Source organism: Vanacampus margaritifer, chromosome 1 (genome assembly GCF_051991255.1).
Source record: "Vanacampus margaritifer isolate UIUO_Vmar chromosome 1, RoL_Vmar_1.0, whole genome shotgun sequence".
NCBI lineage: Eukaryota > Metazoa > Chordata > Actinopteri > Syngnathiformes > Syngnathidae > Vanacampus > Vanacampus margaritifer.
In genome coordinates this window covers 61,049,173-61,069,556 of record NC_135432.1, presented here as the reverse complement: position 1 = coordinate 61,069,556, position 20,384 = coordinate 61,049,173, and the positions used below count along the sequence as shown (strand labels likewise).

The following is a 20,384-nucleotide window of genomic DNA, read 5'->3' as shown; positions in this document are numbered from 1 at the left end:
AGGAATGCAATGGTTCAACTCTGAACAGTACTTTTCCCTTTGAGCCAAGCGTCTGCTCTAAATTGAGGCTAAATGTCAACAGTCTCAACAGGTGCAGCACAGAGCTGAAGGGTACACGGAAGGCAGCGATGTTTAGCAAGGAAAACACATTGTACAAAGACTGAAGGTTCCAAGAAAACTAATGACCACATATGACTGGAGCTATGCCAAGGAGTGAGGGAAAAGATGGACTGCTGAGTTAGTCGTTTTCAACACTTTAAACTAATTAAATTAAATAACAGACAACGTTGTGGCGGACCAATACCATGGTTAGTGAAAAAAAGATTTAATCGGCCATATTTGGACATTATGTACACAATTTTCTGTTGGTCCCGTTCATGCTGGAATGCCAGATCGGCATTTTACGTGAAAACGTGTTCATAAATGAATGAAAAGCTGGCTTGGCAATATGAAAGGATCTTGTAAATACATTTGAAAAATAGCCCCTCTCTCAGTGTACATCCAGGAAAACATTTAAAGATTAATTAGGGAATGGTTCTCCCATAAGCGTTGGAAGTGGTAGATCAAATAAACCATTTCATTCAAAAGCTATTACAACCGATTTAAGTGAAAACCGGAAGACATAACTTTTAACTTGCTGCTATTTGTAAGGAAGCATCAATAACAACTTATCCCGCTTGCTTCCTCCCTTTGGGCAGGTTCTTAAGGACATGACAAGAATCACCAGCAACAACTAAGAAGAGTAAGCCGTCACATACAAGAGAGTGCCGTGTTGATAGCGAAGCAAGCACCCTCGGAGGAATTGGTGTGCAACGCATCCTGTCTGAACAAATGTGTCACAAGAAAAAAGGTTGCGAGAGGCGTTTGATCAGTGTTAAGTGCAATCTGGGGATAGGTTATTATCCTTTAATATCTTCTGTCTCCTATTTAAGGTGGACTTGACTCACTCGCACGCAAACCCAGATGGACTTAGCCGTTATCACGATTGCCAAGTAAACGATTAATACGCACCTAGTGATCACTTCATTAATTACGCTTGATCTAGACCCCCCAGGCTGGATTTACAGTACATGGCATTTGCACTATTCGAACTTGGGACCACAAGTTTTACATTTACATGCATTTTCAAGTGAATCATATCCGATATCACCGTGTTTACATTTGCGAAACATCTGAAACGTGACCTTAATGCGCTAAAAATATGTAACATTCCATTTCGTTGGTCTGGACTAACTAAGCCTGATAACGATCCAGATAATTGAATCGGGTGTGTTGGAGGAGGTAAACCTCTAAAACACACAATAATCGGGCCCTCGAAGACCAGACTGACACCTGTCAGTCTGCACAAAATGAAGGCGAATTGAATCAAAACCAACTGTTAAGTAACAATTTTTTTTTAATGTGAAATATGACTTCAGACAACAACATTTCATTTGTCTTTGTACTTGGCAGGCAAGGCAGATGGTAAGGGGGGAGCTTGGGACCCAAACGTCTGGTTTACGACAAATGATCTAAGAGGCTAACTCGGGGATAGGCAAGTTCGGTCCTCGAGAGCCGAAGTCCTGCATGTTTTCTTGTGTCTCCTGCCTCCAACCCAGGTGTTTCAAATCATCAGCTCATAATTACATTCTGCAGGAGCCTCTCAGTTGTGTTCGAGGAGGGAGACACCAAAAACATGCAGGACCGCGGCTCTCTAGGACTGAACTTGCCTACCCTTGGGCTAACTTAGCAAAGGGGTAATATTTCAGCGCTCGTTTGTCTGAGAAATAAAGTGGAGACAGTCCAACCCCATTAAGCGACTTTCATCCGCAACAGGAAAGCCCCAAAAAAAAGCAATCGCGGCATACGGACCAGTACGCATAACCACATTTTGCCCTTCACCTTCATTCTTCCTCCACATTTTCTAGCCGAGCTGCTTTTCCATCTCTCCCCATTGTTCTCCACTCACCCGTGATTCACTCAGCCTCTATGTCTCTCTCTCTCTCGCTCTCTCTCACACGGCCATGCAGGCTTCAGTGAACCCGCTCGACGTCAGCCGGCGCAGCCCAGGAGCAACCAGCTGAATTATTGAGAGCATAAAAATGCTGCCGCTAATGGATCCTGAATAAACACGCTGGCTAAAGCTGCTGCTGCTGCTGCTGCTGCTGCTGCTGTGGCTTCCTGGGCTGCCGAGGGGCATGAAGGGAAGAAGGAGGGCTGAGGATGCTGGATATAGGAGGTAACCGGGGGCCGTGGTTTCATCGGATACTGAGCCATAATTACGCAACACCTTCAAAAACTCCTCCAAAAAAAATTTACGAAATAAAGATCTCTCGCAGAATGTTTAAGCCATCGTAGTTACAAGGGTCAAGTGACAAAATGGTTTAGCCAACCAGTAATTCAGCTTACAGTAGGTTTGTAACGATATCCAAACATCACAATATGATATTATCACGATATGAAGCTTACGATACGATCATTATCATGATATTGTGGGGAGGTTGGCGCTATTAAGAAAAAAGCACAATATTCTTATTTTGTACATAACAGCACAACACTTAACTCATTCACTCACTGCTATAAAAAAAATATATGGAACCTACTAAAAGAAAGATTAGAGTCTCTTCTTTCATCAGGAAAAAAAAAGTATATTTCTATCCGTTTCCGTTTTGCAGCAATTAGCATTAGAATATAGCTAAGTTTCAGCATTACTCAAAAATCTGATTAAAACACTGGAGAAAACAGCCTTTTTGCAATATGGCCCTGGATGATCTCATACTCTGCTGCCACCTGCCTTCCGATGTTGTAATACCTACCATTGCTTTAAGCTTTCTCTTCAGCTTAGAGGCTGCATCAAAGACTTCTGAAATAGAACATTTATACACGTTTTTGGGAGCAAATGAGTTAATATTGAGGCACTTACTTGCTAACGCATGCACACATTGCATTCCTCAACATATTGACTCGGTTCACAAGCATATTACGCTCTCATTTGTCTGACTAGTAGCGTGGATTTTAAACATAGAAGGGCCAAAACATCTCTTATGAAAATTAAACTGCACTAAGGAACTAGCCACAAGAGGGTGCTAGCACTGCACAAATGGAAATCAACCCGACTTTCTTAACAGATGTGTTGCTTTTAATATTGTGACATGACAACGACAATGTTGTGGCAGTTTTAATATCGTGATATCACAATATTGATATCACGATATTAAATTACTATTAACCCTCAATCAGTTCCAGAAATACATGATAGTATTCCCAACGATCAATTAATCAACCATTAAACAAACTTAGTGATTTCTTAGATGTGCATGAAGAGCTGCAAAGGATCTTGGCTGCCAGTATTTCTTTAAGAATTCTATAGCCATAGCATGGAAAGTATGACTTGTGAACTTCATACACATATGCCATAAACTAAAATAGTAAGACACCGAAAGGCAATGAGAAGTTTGTGTAATTAGATAAGACGGATCCAGGAATGTGGTGTGCATTGGGAATTGTGTACGCGCCAGAACATGTTCGCTCCTCTCAAACTACTTGTGGATCTAATTGTGACGAGAGAGCCTAGTGCCCTTATTGTCTCCTCTAATGAACACACTCCAAGGGATATGAGCACAGAGAGCAAAATTAAAATAAGAATGGGAGGTTTCCATAAAAACAAAACAAGGGAGAGAGAAAGAGAGGAAAAAAATATGTTTGCCGCGAGCTTCTAAGATTATGACTCAGCCTAAAATGTGCTCGTCTGTGAGCATGAATTGTTTGTGTAACGACGCACTGTGGACTTTGTGTGTGCAGATAAGTTGTATTCCCACAATGAAAAGGGATAAAATACATTTCCTTATGTAAATGTAATACAAAAAAGCATCCCTGGCTGACAGCTGCAGACTAAAAAAAGGAGACAGATAGGATGGAGGAGAAGTCGAGAATGGACGTGTCGGATCATAGCAGGGTATTTACTAATCTCTGGGGAAAGATTTTTCATCACAAACACTTGCATCCGTCCTTCTAATAAATGGATATGATGCTGATGCCACAGCAATATAGTGAGGTATTGTCAGGCCATTTGATTCTTGTAGAAGCGACAAATAGGTACATTTCTTTTTTGGCGAGTATGCAGGGAAACACACATTAGGAGAAGTATTCCCCCAAAAACCAAAGTCATATTTACGTTTTTGTTGATGCATTCAGCCACAATTTAGCTTAGTTGCAGATTTGGTTGTGACAAAAACAATTTATGCAAGTGTAATCTGCAGGCGCACATTGAAGATGAAGGAAGATCATCCCATGATTAGCTTTAACGGACTAAATGGCCAATGAAGAACGAGCGTCACAGCACAGTGGAAAAATAAATACCAACTCAAGTCAATGAAAATGTATCAAAATATATTTGGTATTGCTTAAATGAACAAAAATGTAAACTACGTTTATGTTCAAGGCCTTTTTTCTGTTGTCTGACACACAAAAGTCCTGGTCCATGTGCAATAGAGTGCTTTCCCAGTGTGAGAGGCTTTGGGAAAAAAAAAAAGAAGGTAATTTCCACCAAAGGAACTTAACCCCAAAACTTTTCGGGAACCACTGTGTGCTTACGGTTTGGATCCGGAGCTGTTGTCTAAAAAATGTTTCTGAGGATATCTACCTGGTCTGAAGGAAAACGACGACGAGTGGGGCAAGCGCTTTTGAGAGGTCAAGGAACATATCGGGTTGGCACCTTTAAGTGAATGATACAAGTGTGGTCTAAGTACAATGGTACCTTGACATACAAGCTGAATTAGGTCCAAGATCACACTCATAACTCAAAACCAACTTTCCCCATTGACAATGGAAGTGTCATTAATCTATTCCCCCCAAAATGTTTTTTTTTTTTAAATAAGAAAAATAGCTCTCTGTAGTATTGGACGTCATACATATATAGTAATAACATATTTGAATGGAATGTAAAGAAATGTGTAGTTTTTGCATCTTGATTTTATGCCCCAATTGAGTTGCCCTTACTGTTAGTGTTCAAATTTGTTTAAATATCCGCTGCTTGTTTTATAACTACTGATACATTGATGCTAGTTGTTAGCCCATCTATGGTGCTTTCCGTTATGTGTTTCCAGTAAGCTAACAGGCTTTTGTGAATAAAATGTACGCACAATTCTTTGTTTTATGTTTGGCTTTATAGTAAACTTTAACTGCTAGTGGCAATAAAGAACAGTTGGCGATTGATTTTGCTGTGAAGTTCACTGCCGCTATTTAACATTTTGACGGCCTGAAGCGCAGCTGTTTGTCAAACTTTAGCTCGCAATACAAGACAAAATCTCGCACCTCAAAAACTTTTATGTTGGGGCAGTTGTAAGACAAGGTTAAACTTTTTCAGGACAATGGCAGAGAATAAAGATATTACAAACCTTGTATTATAATCATTATTTGTTGTTTAGCTCCACGGTTGTGAAAGGCAAAGTCAAAATAGTGAAATTGATTTTCAAGTAGCAATCTTCATTCACGTCACTTAAGATATGGCGATAAAATGAATTTTAGAGGCATACATTATAATCTGCTTGCATAATAATGATTGGTAAAATAAAAAAAAAATAAAAAAACTATGTCCAGCTTTGGGATGTCAGGACATAAACACACATGGCATTAGCCCCTTTTATGCCTCCAACTCAGCTCAGTGGCTCCAGAAATAGAGGCTGCCCTTGGCCTTGGCCGTCTGCCTGCTTGCTTGCCTTACTACTCCCGCCTCCTTTACTTTCCACTGCACAGCCTTTTGCAAACAGATCACATGTCAGCATCCAGCCATCAGGCATCCGGGTGCCGCCGTGTTGCATTTCCACACGGCGACCAGGATGCTTTCGTGTGAGAGCAGTCCAGGGGAACTTTGGAATGATTGCGTCATACCTCAAGGAATCTTGACCTCCAACATCCGCGCAGAACAATAATTAATGCAAGATCAAAATGTTTTTTTTTTTCTCCTGTCATTTCGGATACGCAGAGGGAGGGCGCCATGAAAAAATAATGAGGGGTAAAATACACCGGTAGGTGCTTACCTTCTTTTTGTCTCTCATGGAGCTCTTGCCTCTCACCATGATTTTACATCCCGTTTCTGCTTCCAACTGTTTGGCCGTGAGTCCCCGCGGGCCGAGGATTCTACCCACAAAGTTATACTGCAAAAGAGAGAGAGGCATAGAGAAAATGAATAAGCAATATGTATTAAAATATGGAATTTAACAAACAAATAACACGTTAAATAGGAACATCTAGTGTTGTACATCGCTCTAAACGGTGCAAGCCCGTTCATCAAGAGAGATATGTTCCGGACCCACTCGCTATAGGGGATGTTCTGAAAACGAGAGAGACCATATGACAGCTTTTTAAAAAAGTAATTGTACTTCTCCCACATGGCTTAAGTATTTAAAGACATCTTTAAAACACATTGTAAAAGTATTTTTGAACACGCATTAAAGGTATTGAAAACGCTATGTGCCTTTAAGAGGTGGGGCCTGGTGGGCGGGGCAAGTCTGTGATCGTCTGGGCTTGATCTGTGGCCATGTGTTTTTGTGCTTTACGGTTCTCCTGGTGTTTAATAAACATCTGAAAAGTGGATTGGCGAATGTAGCTCTCCTTTCCCACATGTGTGCGCATTACAGTAAAGCAAGCATGCAGTAAAAACCCGTAAAAACGATTGCAATAGCGGGGACAATGGCAATAAAAACTTCAGAAAATATCTGCGATATCGTGGGAATGCGCAGATTCACATTCCCATTAAATAACGCAACTATTACACGACAAGATCCTTGATTTATGTCTGTACTGGTGGTCCGAGGTAACCCAATAATGGACACAATGAACAAGTTCACACAGAGGTCATGTGGCACAAAAAAGCACTTACAGCTGTACTTCGTTTTTCTCCCCAAATTTTTTTTATGTGCGGCTTATTAGTGTTTTTCATACAAATATTTACTGCAGTTATGTATTTAATCCCATTAGCGTACATTACTGATAGACGGCAAACAAATGATCGCCACACAAATTTGGGTGACGTCATCGCCATAGAAATGGAACTGGAGTATTAAAATGCACCAATGATGTCCATACACAAATTCAAGAAAATGTGACCAAGGAGTCGAATTTCTTTCACACCGATATAAAGCGGAATATCGCCACAACAGAACGGGAGAGCTGAGCGTTGGCCAGGTTACACAATTCCCTTAAGCACAGCCAGCATCCGACATCTTCGTCACCGCCATTTTGCAGGGAAATGTCAGCTCCTATAGGCAGTGTAAAAGGGGCGGGGACTGCAGCTGCAGAGACGAGTTCGGAGGTTAGGCGAGGTTGTGTGCAAATAAAATGTCTTATCAAGAGCTCCTTTTGTTTTTTGAATTGCTTTGTGACATTGTGAAAGGGATAAACGGAGGTAATCCCTTCCACTTCAAACTGCCTTCCGATGGGATAAAAGGAAAATGTGTTGAAATAATCCAACAGGGTTTCTCTTCCCAAATTAAAAAAACGGAAAGAAAGGAGCGGAGAGGGGTGCGCAACCAAGCATTAAGATAAGATTAAAACGAGCAGATGCGAGTCGCACATGCTCATATGCGATGATAGTGCTTTTAGTGCACCGTGGCGGAGCGAGGGGTGTGCACGTTTGCCGCGACGCCGCCGTCGCCGTTCGTCTCTTGAGCTACGGCGATGAGCCTCGACACAGACGCATTAAATTCGTAAAACACAAGTCACATGCGCTTACTCACTCCACTGCACCGGCGGCTCTTGCAAAGTACGAGAGGGCCATCAACGGAGTCACGTTTAATTACACGGGGATTACACATTGAAAGCGCCGTGTAAACAAACACAAGGACAGGGGACAGTCGGGAACTTCAGGCTGTCATTTTTGAACACGCGTGGCTGGAAAGACGCGCCTCACGCTTGCATGGGACATAGGAAACACGCCCTATTTTAATCGTCGGGGTGACTAGTGCAATGGGCTATTTATAAGCAGTACGACAATACACACTGTGGACCCCAACTGGAGTCTTTGGAAGACAAACAACTGCCTCCTAGTGGAGAGTTTAAGAATTAAAAATGTAAATTGATTTTGGTTGTACACGTATGTTAATGTTTTAGCTGTGCTTGCAGAAGGACATATAAAATGTGTCAATGAAAAAAAATAAATAATAATAAAAAAAAAAAAATATATATATATATATATATATATATATATATATATATATATATATATAAAAAAAGGGAGAACAATGATGATGACATGTCAAATGATCAATACTGAGCTCTCCCCCCCAAAAAAAAAAAAAAAGTGTCAATGTGATAATGGACGATGGGACGGCTATTTATAAGTTTTTCATGCACGCTAAAAGCTTGTAATGTTGATATAAGTACACGTTTCCACAATTCATATTTGACATTGGAATCAGGATCATTCTTATTTTGATTGTTCATTTAGCCACTTGGTTTGAGATGATTTGAACAAATAACAGCAATCGTCTCGTTGGCCAATGGAGATGCTCATTAAAAACACGCATCATTAAATGTGTTTTAATCGGTTGTTTGTCTACATTGTTTTAACCGGTTCTAAAAATAACAGTTGACAATCAGCTTTTATCTGGTGGCGATTTGCATTATTTGTTAAAAATGTGGCATTACAAAAGACGCCTTTATTGGTTGTTTAGCAACATATGGTTTTAATAGTGCATACAGGAGAACAGAAAGAATATATTTAGGTCAAAATGGTGGGCGGAAAATAAACAATATCCATTTGTGATAAAATAATTCCTTATAGGATGTTTCTGGCTATATGGATGGGGGGGGGTATGTAAAAACATGAATAAATTACCTATTTATCTAAATCACAGACCACAATATGGACATACAGCATGTTTATAGGACTATAAACTGGAAACCGTTGGAGAGATTTCATGTGCCAAACCCCAAAGTAACAGCGAAAGAGCAATTCAATATTTCATTACGGCGGCTCCTCTCTCTCTCCCAGTGACACTCGCCGCTCTCCGAGGACACGGATATGTTGATGACAATTGTACTTGACAGAGAGCCCGTCGCTCTCATTAACATATTCATGACGGAGGAGAGCCGAGACAAATAAAGAGTGAAAAGGTTAAGGAGTGGATGACGTGCAAGCGCAAAAGGTAAAAGACACTAATATCTTTGTTTGCTGCAAGCGGTGGAGAGCTGTTACAGGAAGAAAGAAAGAAAAAAAGACAAAAGGAAGGCCAAAACCACATCTGCATTCTTTTTGTTTGACCAGGCGGGTGTGGGCCAGCGTGTCATGTGTTTTTATGGAAACACATACTTGCTTGAGACATGAAACCGACCAAACTGAGGGGGGAGGGGCCCGCAAATGAGCTCTGCTCGAGACATCCGACAACAAATTTTAGAACACAATCAATCGTTGTGATGGAATCACACTTAATGTTTCATCCTCAACCCAAAGCCTTGATTTTTCTAGAAAAGGTGCTCCCGTTACATTAAAAACAACGGAGAGGAGACACTGACGTTACGTTGACTGCAGCCGGTGGAAATATGATGGATGCGGCTGTCTCTTTATTACACATTTCAACTCCTCAGGCTGACTTTGTATCATTGAAAAAAGCGATCATTGGCTGTTTACGGTCTGAATGTTCCATGAGCTGCCATTTTGCTCTTAAATAATAGAAAAGTACAAATAGCATGGTAGAAATAGTCCTGGATTATAGCTTTTTTTGTGACGTTACCAAGAAAGATTACCGCTATGTTTGTAACCTACAGGAGGGACCCGGTGCCCACGTATCCCCGTATCTTAAAATAGTCTAATACAGTACTGTACAAGAAACTCAACTCACAATATACACAAGTAAGACTTAAATACATGGAGACTCTTACTTATATAGGTAGGTGCTACTGCTGATGTTTTGGTTAGCAACAAGGCCCAACAGTTGAGGTAATGATCGTGGCTGCAACAATCGAATATTTTTTTAGAAACAAGTATTCTACCGATTGTTCCATTGATTAATCGGACGGAAATAGATTTTTACTTGCAATTCGGCACCTGCAGATTCTTGAGATGATTGAGACATGGCACCTACTTTAGTGAAGGCCACTATTTGAGAAAATCTACCCAAAGGAGACCAATACCAATGTAAACTAGTCCATGTGTAGACGGCTATTTTTTGTTTTTTTTCGTTTCACTCAAAAACAATGCACAAAAACATGCATTTGAAGGCTGTCGCGTTCAAATGAATTAAGGCAAAACGAAAGAAAAGTGAAATTATGCACACAAGCAAATCCTGAATAGTGGTCTCTGACTGACTGGGGACCGGACCAGGGATAGGATAAAAATGACAAGTGGCATAAAAAAAAAGGGCATATACATCGAGAATATCACATTTGAAAATCACCTAAGGGAGAGTTTTCCAAAGGGTCCAGTTTCATAGACCTAAAATGACATTTACATGCTAAACCACATATAAAGAGGTTTTAGAGAAATACTGACATCTGCGGTGTGCAGAAGCCCTGAAGTGTATTTTTCCCAACACACACTCACAGTTTCAGTTCTTTAACACGTGCAGCCCTGGGACCTTATTGGACCAACATTTCCACTGTGTGCCGTTTCATGACTTCAAAGTTTTCACCATTTTCCGTAACATACAAACACAGAAAAAGCGCCTTGCTGCGCGTCTGCACACCACGTGTGTGTGCGTGAGACACAGTCAGACAAATGCACACCAGCATACAAAACCCCCTTCAGGACAAGAGCTTACAATGACATTAAAGGGACTTTTTTTGGGGGGCTCCAGTTATCGCTACACCACAGGCGGGTTATGTTGTGTGCATATCTATGCTTGTGCCTGCGTCTGTGTGTTTGTATGTGAAACCACAATGTGGCCTGAACTCTTGCAGACACCCAGAGCTGATTGTCACGCGCGTGTGTGTGTGTGTGTGTGATGAAACAATAGCAGTTGCAGCGACAACGTCCAGAGAAGCAGGACAATTGTTGCGTTTGTTTGTGGCAGTGTGGAGACAGGAAATGAGATCAGGCCGAGGGCTCTGGGTGTGTGCGTGTAGGGCTTAAGGTGCTGTGCAGAGAATACCAATGACATATTAGCTGGCCTCGCCGTCTTATGGAAATGAGGTCCGCTTCATCAATGTATCAGAGCAAGGTAGAATTGACACTTATTCCAGACAATGCCACCTCACTTCCTTGCTTTCTGATATCTAAATTAGGGCCGCCGCTATCAAATAGTCTTAGAGTGCAGTATTCTAACAATTATTCCATCAGTCGATACGATAATTAATCCACCATTCTCACGTGCTAGTGTAGAACCTGTGAGTGTATATGATTTTCACGAGAGGGGAGGGCTGGGTTGGTGAGTGATGTGGGTGCCAGCGAATGAGAGTGTAATTTTGGACGGGCAACATTCAAACTAGCAATAGTATGCTTTTTAAATTAAGATCTATATGTTCCCTTGCACAAAAACTTCGGAGATTAGCTGTCTTGCCATTACGCCAATTTATTTCTACAAGAAGTGCTGGGTGGGACTGCAATATTATTAGTCTGTGACGAAAAATGATCCATGTAAAACTTTTTTTATTTTAATTTTTTTAAATTGAATTATTAGAGTTATTTGTTTAATCATGATGTAGACTCCAAACCAGGGTTAACCAATTCCAATCCTCGGGGTCTGGGGTCAAAAGTTCATTTTTCCATTACACTAAAACATTCTATACTTAACGCATCACTTCTTCCAGTTATGTATAAAATCAACCAATATTGCTGGACTACAATTGAACTCGTTTGTTTTTTTAAATAGCAATTTAGATGGATATTTGTGAGAGTGGCAAATAATGCATACAATAATACATCATCACGTTTCCATAATTTTTTAATTTAAAAGTAATCTCTTCTACATATGCCTTCAATAATATTTCATGGTAGAGAACAGTGTTTCTACCTACTCTATTCAACTGAGGAGCAATACCTGGAGTCATCGGGTCACTCACAACACAGAAAGCTCACACGCCACCTGCTGGCTGCCTGCCTGCCTCGGGTCATTACATTCATCTTTCGAGGCCCCCAAACCCACAATGCACAGCGGTTGGCTCATATGCACAGGACAGAGAGGAAAGTTGAGATGAAGAGTGGACAAAAATTGCAGCGGTGCAACCTACATGAAAGGTCTGCGGGCACGAGGGCTCGGCTCATGTGATGGAGGAAGGTAAATTTTGTTTTGATTCCAACGGTGACATTTTCGCCTGAAAGCCCCGTAGACTTCAAAGCTCTCATTTTAGCACATCCAGCATTTAGCACCTAATCCGTGGCCTCCTTTGATAATTCTGTTTGGATTTATTGTGGGGTTGCAGGCATAGTGAGAAAAGCGTTCAAGATTGACATCGGCTCAGCTTCCCCGTTTGCCAAACTTTGACATTAAAGTAAGAGTGGAAAAAAAAAAACACAAAGTAAGACAACTAATGTTGAACCGACCCTACAAGTCAAATCTAGATCAGCTTTTCAATTTTTTACTCATTCACTCCCAGTCATTTTCACTAAAGCAACCCCCTTCACTCGCGGCTCTTTTACTGGATTTTGATTGATTTTGAAAGGCCCACAGAATATTGCGTTCTATTGCTACAAAAACAAAAGAAACAGGAAAAGAAAGATTAGAGTCTCTTCTTTCATCGGGGATTTTTTTTTTTGAAAATGTATTCACAAATATATTTAGAATTGTGAGTAAATTAAAATTAATTACTTATATATAATTATTAATTAAATTAATTTTAATTAATTTTTTTCAACATGGCCCTGGTTGATCTCTTTTGCTCTGCTGCCACCTGCTGGCCGTTTTTGTAATAACTACCATTTCTTCAACTGTTTTTTTTTGCAGTTGAGAGGCTGCATCAAATACTCATGTATGCTCGAGTCGAGCATAAATAAACAAAAAACGCCTTTGGGACACTTTTAAAATAGAACGTATTTATACGTGTTTGGGAGCAAATCAGTTAAATGTTGGCCATACGCTTAAATAATAACTTTCAATTCAAACTTGTATTGTACAAGTAAGGGCCTGGAAGACAATGTCAAAGATATACAAATATGGACAAACTGGACTAGTAGTACAAATCGACTGCTCATTGTATTTGGGTGATGGCTGTTCAGTTTTAGACCTTCATGTGTCTGTAGTGCATGTTTCAAACTATTTGTGGCTTTCAAAACAAAACTTAGATTTTTCTAACATCTATTGGACAAAAAAATGCTAAAAAAAAAAAGATTTCCTTACCTTACCAGTTTGTAACTTAATCTGTTTGAGAACTTAAAAAAAAAACAAACAGAGGTCACTTATGACGCAATTTGTTGATACTGTTCATCTCCAATTTTCTAGCCAGAAATCCTTATACACTTTTTGACTGACGACTCAGCCAGACCTGAAATCCAGATCCAGATCAAACAGCAATTTCTACTCAAGTAGGTTGAAAGGCGGACTAAACACCGGTCGCCAGTCATTGCGAATGGGTGAGTCCGCAGTCAACTATCCACCATAGAAATTCTGCAGCCTCTATGACAGTGTGCAGAGGTGAGATGTTAGGCAGCACATTCGGAAGCCCGCTAATGACTTAAGGGGGGTCAGAAGGATACCAGGTGCCAGTATGATAAGCGATGACACCCCCCCCCCCCCACCCCATGGGAACAAGCTTAATGACTTTCCCTTTGCTGAGACGTGGCCGAGTAATTTCGCAGCGCCGACCCAACAAGACGCAGGACATCCTCTCTTCTTCATCCAACCTGACTTCTTACTTTTTTTCCGCACTTTGTGCAATGCGGTAGATGTGAAGACTTCTGAGGCGCTTCAAGATGAGTTTCCGCAATCTAAATGCTCACGGATGCACAATTGAACACAGAGCCTATAGTCACTTAAATTTTAATGCGGTCCTGCTACTTGCGTCTCCTCTAATCTCATGATCCACAAATGAGTTACGGCGAACTAATGTTACATGCGGTATATCTGGCCGCAACACTTTAAAAAAAAAAATAGATTTTTTTTTATTAAATCTTCTTGAGATCTACTTGGGTGGTGGCAAGTTTACTTTGGTGGCCCGCCCAAGTATTAACATGGTGTGGGAAACACTGTGTATACTAGACTTAATGCTGCTTTAGGTGATGTCCTCTGCCAGCTCCTTCGTCGGGCTTTTGTTCTTTTCACATACAAACATACGCTGCATATTTTACAGGAGTGACTAATAAACAGCTTGAAGTAAGGACACTTATTTCGGGAGAAATGTTTGCTTCCTACTAAGTTGTGCAGAAGTAGCGGTACTAAAAATATGTGGCATTGCTTTATTTATGGGGATTTTTGTAGTAAATGTACTCAGCTATTAAGGTGGATATACACTGCATCTGAGAAGGAGTAAAAGCAGTTGATTCTGTACATAAGTGTTTTGAACCCAAAGCGACCCCCGCCCTCAATCCAACTGGACGTTCAATGAATGGCTAATATATACACAAAGGGAATAAACGGGTGCCATATTTAACGACGCCCATCCTATCAAGATGCCTGAAGGTCAGCGCAAATGACGTTCTGATCTGTCATCCGGCTTGCCCGTGTGTACGCCGGCGTGAGCTTGGAAGAGAAGCGATGCCGCAGCAGCCCCAGATAGCATTTAATTGAAGGTGGACGCTATCAGATAGCCTGTGACTGAGCTGTCAGTCAAGATGCGGTCGCTACGGCGACGCTCCAAAGAGCTCGGTGCACCGCTGACGGCACAGGTAAACTGCTGCCTTTCAAGTACGGCAGATGAGAGAGACGCACGACTACACACGAACAGGCACACTAGGACAATTTAATTATGTGCAATTAAATGGCGCACAGGTGGAGAGCACAACTTGATGTTTGGTGTCATATACTGTGGTAGGGTGTTTTATACATACTCCGAGGGCTACATATTGAAAAATAGAAAAAGGCAAGGGCCATTTTTTCTTTTCTTCAACTAATACATTGTCTAAATATGACATACCTGTAGTTATTTTTAAAAAAACGTTTTGAAAAAAGTCAAAGAAGGCAAATAGCTGAGAATTTTATTTATGTGTTTATTTATTTATTTTCTATGTTTTTGGGGTGGCCTTCGGCCCTGCATCACACATGACTGGATCCGCCTGCTGATTCTCATCTCTACATACAGAACCAAAACAAAAGCAATTTGTTGTGACCATATTTGAGGACATTCAAGTGTTCACAAATTTGACCTAGAGACAAAGCAGAAAGTGCAGGTAACCATTTTTGTTTTAGAAATTGGATTATCTTTAGTATACACATTCTTATGAAAACAAATTCTGTTACTATTTTAGCTGTAGAATGAATAAATTTATCGGAGTCTTTGAATATCTCAAAAAGTTTATCATTAGTACGGTTAGTCATCATTATCCCCCCTCCCAACACACATAAAGCTAAATCTCTAATACATAAGCCCCGCCCCCAACCCCTTCCCTTTTTTAAAATTTTGTTAGCATTGCGAGCCATGTCAAAAATTACTTTTAGTACATGCCATTAAAAAAAGAACAGCGGACCGCAAATGGTCCCTGGGCCGTAGTTTGGACATCCCTGATCAAAGGGAAATGGTGTGTGAGAGAGATCATAAAATGGCGTCACCATTCCCCACCGTTTCCCCCCCCCCAACAGGCCATTAAGGATGACGGGAAATCTGGTGAATCAGTTGGAAATTTGAGATGTGGAAAATGTTCCCTGGTCTAGGGCCCCCGATCATCATTACTGTTTCCTTCAGCACTGGCCAGATGGAGATAAGAATTTTCTGCGTTTACTTCACCATTTCTGGCCTCTCACTTTTCACCCAGATACTTAGAAAACGATGGCAAAAAAAAAAAAAAAAAAAAGATACTGTACATGGACTACCGTGGCTAGTGCACATGTGGAAGCTCAAGGTATATTCTCTAAGAATAGAGAATGATTCCATGACCTACCACTGATTTCCCCTGGTTCCAATCAACACACCTATTTATAACAAAGCAATGTGGTGGTTTCTCTTTTCTCGGGGACGTAATGGCCGCACGTGTGCAAACTAAAATTACAGTGACAAAGTATCCGAGTGATAGGTGTGCCATTCCTGCTGTGTTGTCTGTCCTTTTGAATGAATGTACGTGTCTGCTAAGGTCATCACTGAATCATCTCAGCCACTGGGGGGGGGGGGGGGGGGGGGCTAATTAATTTAGTAGCTTTTCTGGCAGCTTGTAAACAATGCTGACTTAACGGCGCTGCTCAATGCAGTGCAGCAAAGCAAAAGGGGAAACGCATGACGGTCAGCTGAGGACCCAAAGCATTCGCGCCTCTGTGTGAAAGTCACTCAACATGCATTCAAACTTCCTCTTCCATTCCATGAAAGCGCAAGCTCAAGGAAGCTTAATTATAGAAAACCCAGGCTATGCACATGAGGACACTCATGGCAAAAATCCGCGACTTACACATGTGCACAAAAAGGTTCGTAATTCCATATGGATTCCACAAAATGGCGGCAAATCACTTTTTGTCTATTGGACAAGGCCTGACTAAAGGAAGTTAATATCCTCACTTCAACACAGTTGCTTATTCCTTTTTAGACATTGCGATAGTATTTTTCAGCAAATGACGGCTTGGTTGCCAAATGAATCATCATGAATAGAAGACTTCGAGAATGTCAAGCTGTGACTATGTGGGGGTTCATTTTACAAGTATATGAGTCTTAATTTGATAACCAGTGACAGCAGAACCCCCAAATTTGAATGTTTTGGAATTCCAGCTTTGAATGCCATTGTTTCTTATGGGAATAACCGGCAGCGTAAATGGCTTTTGAGGCTCTACGTTGCATGCTATGGAGGGCCCAGAGGCTTGACTAAACCTAAAATGATTCAAGCCAATCCTCAGGTTCGCCTTTATCAAGTTTCTCATGGGGGAAAACGCTGCCCATGCCTGGTTGAGGTCATGCACCTCTCTCCTCAATGCTTCTTATCCGTCGTCACCTCCTCTGCGTTATTTTTCATTTCCTGGAGCAAACTGCTGGGAGTACAAAGAAAAACCCTGGAACCACCTCTTCCATGTTTATGCCCCGGGTACGCACTGTGGAGATTCCTTAACAGCAGCACCAACACTAGCATTCCACTGTCCTCGTCAACAGCCTAAACTGGTTCATGGCTTCGTCCCTTTTTTTTTTTTTCTCTCTCAGGAGAGGTCAGTATTGTTCATTCGATTTGACATCATCATTGCTCTCCTTTTTTTTTTTAAAACAAATAAATTAAAAAAAATTAATAAATGTTTTTTTTTTAAATATATATATATACATATATACATATACACACACATATATATATATATATATATATATATATATATATATATATATATATATTTTTGTATGTGGGTGAGTATGTGTATGTGCGTGTGTGCGTGCGTGCGAGCGTGTGTGTATTCATCAGTTCACCTAAAGCCCATTAAAAAAAAATCCCATACTAATAATATAATATAATAATAAATTGCCAAATGCAGAAACATCAATGTAAGTTATCACGATGTAGTGGCTCTCGCTAACAGACAGAATTAAGTAACCGGAATTAGGTTAAAAAATTCTATATACGTAGACCATGTTTCTATAAATTTTGATATTTGGTTTTTATTTGAGGCAGATATTTTTTCCATTAAAATGTGATTTATGAGGAGGTTAGACCATTGGTCGATATTCAGAGTTTGTTTATTTTTCCAGTTAAGAAGAATTGTTTTTTTAGCGATAGTAAGGGCTACAAGTGTAGATTGAAATTGTTTATGTGGTAAGTCAGTTGTTGTTAGGTCACCTAGCAAACACAAGTTTGGAGATAAAGGTATCCTACAGTCCAAAAATAGCGGGAAGTTTGGCCTTCGTCCCTAACCGCGATACAAGAGAAGAGATGTGGGTACTTACGTCTGGGTATTCTTTGACAGGCACAAACAGTTTTTCCTGCAGGTAGACCATGGGTCCCATAGGCTCGGGTAGCTCCAGGGGGTGTCTCTCCACAAGGCCATTGACTGTGTCGCTGTACATGTGTTTCCGCACTCTGTTGATCTCTGGGGAAGAAAAAAAAACACACACAAAAAGAATGGTCAGTCAATGGGGGAGGAAAAAAATGTACACACGTCCGTTTTTTAAATTGCTATTTGATGTATCGCTCCTATTGATTCTTTTTGGCTTTGAGGCAAAGTGTGTTAAGGTAAAGCTTGTTGAAACAAAATAAATAAAAACTGTTTGACGGGAGAATAACCAAAGTTGGCTTGATTTTGACAGCTAGCAATTATTCAGAGCAGCAGCTGTACACAATGGAGACAAGCGTGCTGCATAATGACAGGCTAAAAGGCCACGCAGTCCAATAGTAATCTGCAGGGATAGGTGGGGTGGGGGATGGGGGATGGGGGGTGGGCTGCGGAGGGATCAATGTCTGCAGTTGAAACACCCATTGCTAAGTGACACACATTTTGGTCACATGCGCTTTTGCTTGTTGTGCCACCATTGAAGCCATTTGGAGCTGAAGCCATGCAGGACGTATGGAGGATTCCACATAGATTTGAAAGATCACATGGAATGACATCAGGGCAGTTGGGAGAGCTCTATATTAAAACTCCAGAAGGGGAACTTGACACTTGGCTATAGATAACATTTTAAAAGTACCTCCTAGTCTTAACCTTGCACTGAAACGCATTTGGAAGGTGGGTCAGATGTATATAATTATCCTATTCGCAGGGGGACACTCTGGAAAACGTTTAGAATAACAAATTTTTGGAGCCCCCCTTTTATGATTACAGCTAGATAGCGAAATAATTCCCTAACAACGAGTGGAATTACCCAAAGTGTTACTTTGCGGGGGAATTCCAGCTTCAGACTACGTGATTGACGAGCTTGTTGACAAGACGGACGTGAACATCTGGCCTGCAGTTTTAGCAGACAACACCTCTGGGACGTATTCGTTTTGTGCCTCGGACCCTCCCTTATGAAGTCAGCACTCAGGTATACAGATTTTCTCAGTCCCCCCAAAAAAACTCACATTATTGTAAAACTAATAGAGCGCAGACCTCTATTAGACTTTATGAGTATCCTACCTCCGCCATTGGAGGAATAACTTTTAATTGCTATTTATTTTTAAGCTAGCAATTAGTCAGTCACTTAAAAAAAAAAAATTATATATATATATATATATATATATACACACACTGCATTTGCTCAGAGCCTGGTTAACCTGGTTCTCACTTTCCCATCGCTATCTGTGCGGTTGCTAACGAGGGATGGGGTGAAAAGTTTGATGATGCTTGAGTTTAACTTCCCGCACAGACTAACTAGGGCTGAAACAATTAGTAACTTGATAACAAAAAGTTGAAACTAATCCCTGCCTAATAATAATAATAATCTGTAGAATACTTAATTCTAAAAATGTTTTTCATATAAATATTGCCTGTAATTATGACCATGTCAACATAGTTGCGTAGCAATTTGCATTACGTTGTCGTCATAAACCAAAAACCCTCCGGCGTACGTTCATCTTAAGGACAAAATTTTAAGGTGTACAATTTGATGCCAGTCCAAGGTTTGCAACATTATGTACGTCCTTGTTGAACAGATTTACGACAAGCCTTTCCATAAAACAGCCGACTGCAGAGTGGCGAAATGACAAAGCCATTTTCGGTGGCTGTTATGATTGATCGTTGCTGTGCACACGGCGGGACAGATGTTCCCTCTGCGCTGCGTGTTTACAAAAAGCAGTACGTTGCTTCTTCCTCAATGAAACCATTCCAAAATATTAAGAGAACGCAAAGCGGATGATATAAAGAAAGATCTGTAAAATTGAACACGGGCAGGAAGATTTTTTAAATGGTTTTATATGGACCTAAAAAAAACGAGAGAAGAAAAGTGTGAAAACAACCACTAGTTCCCCCCTCCCTCCCTCCGCCCCCTATTTCTATTTCCTCTTGCTGAAATGCCACATTAACATAAGGGGCCGTGCTAGGCCATCAGTGGAGACGTGTAGCATTTGACAACCTCTAATTTCAATGCAGGGAGTCTTTTCTGGAGCGCCGCACTCACCGAAAAATTACCCCACACCTCACTAGAGTGACAAAATCGTTTGTCTAGCTGTCCGGCGTGGCAGAAAAGGCTGATTGTGCGAGAGAGATAAGGGAGGGGAGGACCCAAAGTCGCTATCTTGGGAGACGAAGAGACAAACGACAGACAAAAGGAATATTAACCGACAAGGGCAGGCCATCCAATGTTCTTAAAACGTTGGCAGCAGATGGCACGATTCAGTGATACCTCAATTCTCCAACGCTTTAAAACAGGGGTCTCAAACACGCGGCCACGGTTACAGTTGTCCCCGCACTATTCTGATGAATAATGTGTTTGGGGAATTTGAATTA

General features: G+C 40.9%; 1 protein-coding gene across 6 annotated transcripts in view; it reads right to left on the bottom strand.

Moving 5' to 3' along the window:
• Window positions 1-20,384, bottom strand: part of qkia (QKI, KH domain containing, RNA binding a) — an 82,444-nt gene that overhangs the window by 36,659 nt on the left and 25,401 nt on the right. For all 6 annotated transcript variants that reach the window (XM_077559613.1, XM_077559620.1, XM_077559637.1 and 3 more), the window contains exons 2-3: window positions 17,908-18,050; window positions 6,018-6,134 (exon numbers count right to left, since the gene is read on the bottom strand). In XM_077559613.1, the coding sequence (XP_077415739.1) occupies window positions 6,018-6,134; window positions 17,908-18,050 (260 nt within the window). The remainder of the gene's footprint in view (window positions 1-6,017; window positions 6,135-17,907; window positions 18,051-20,384) is intronic.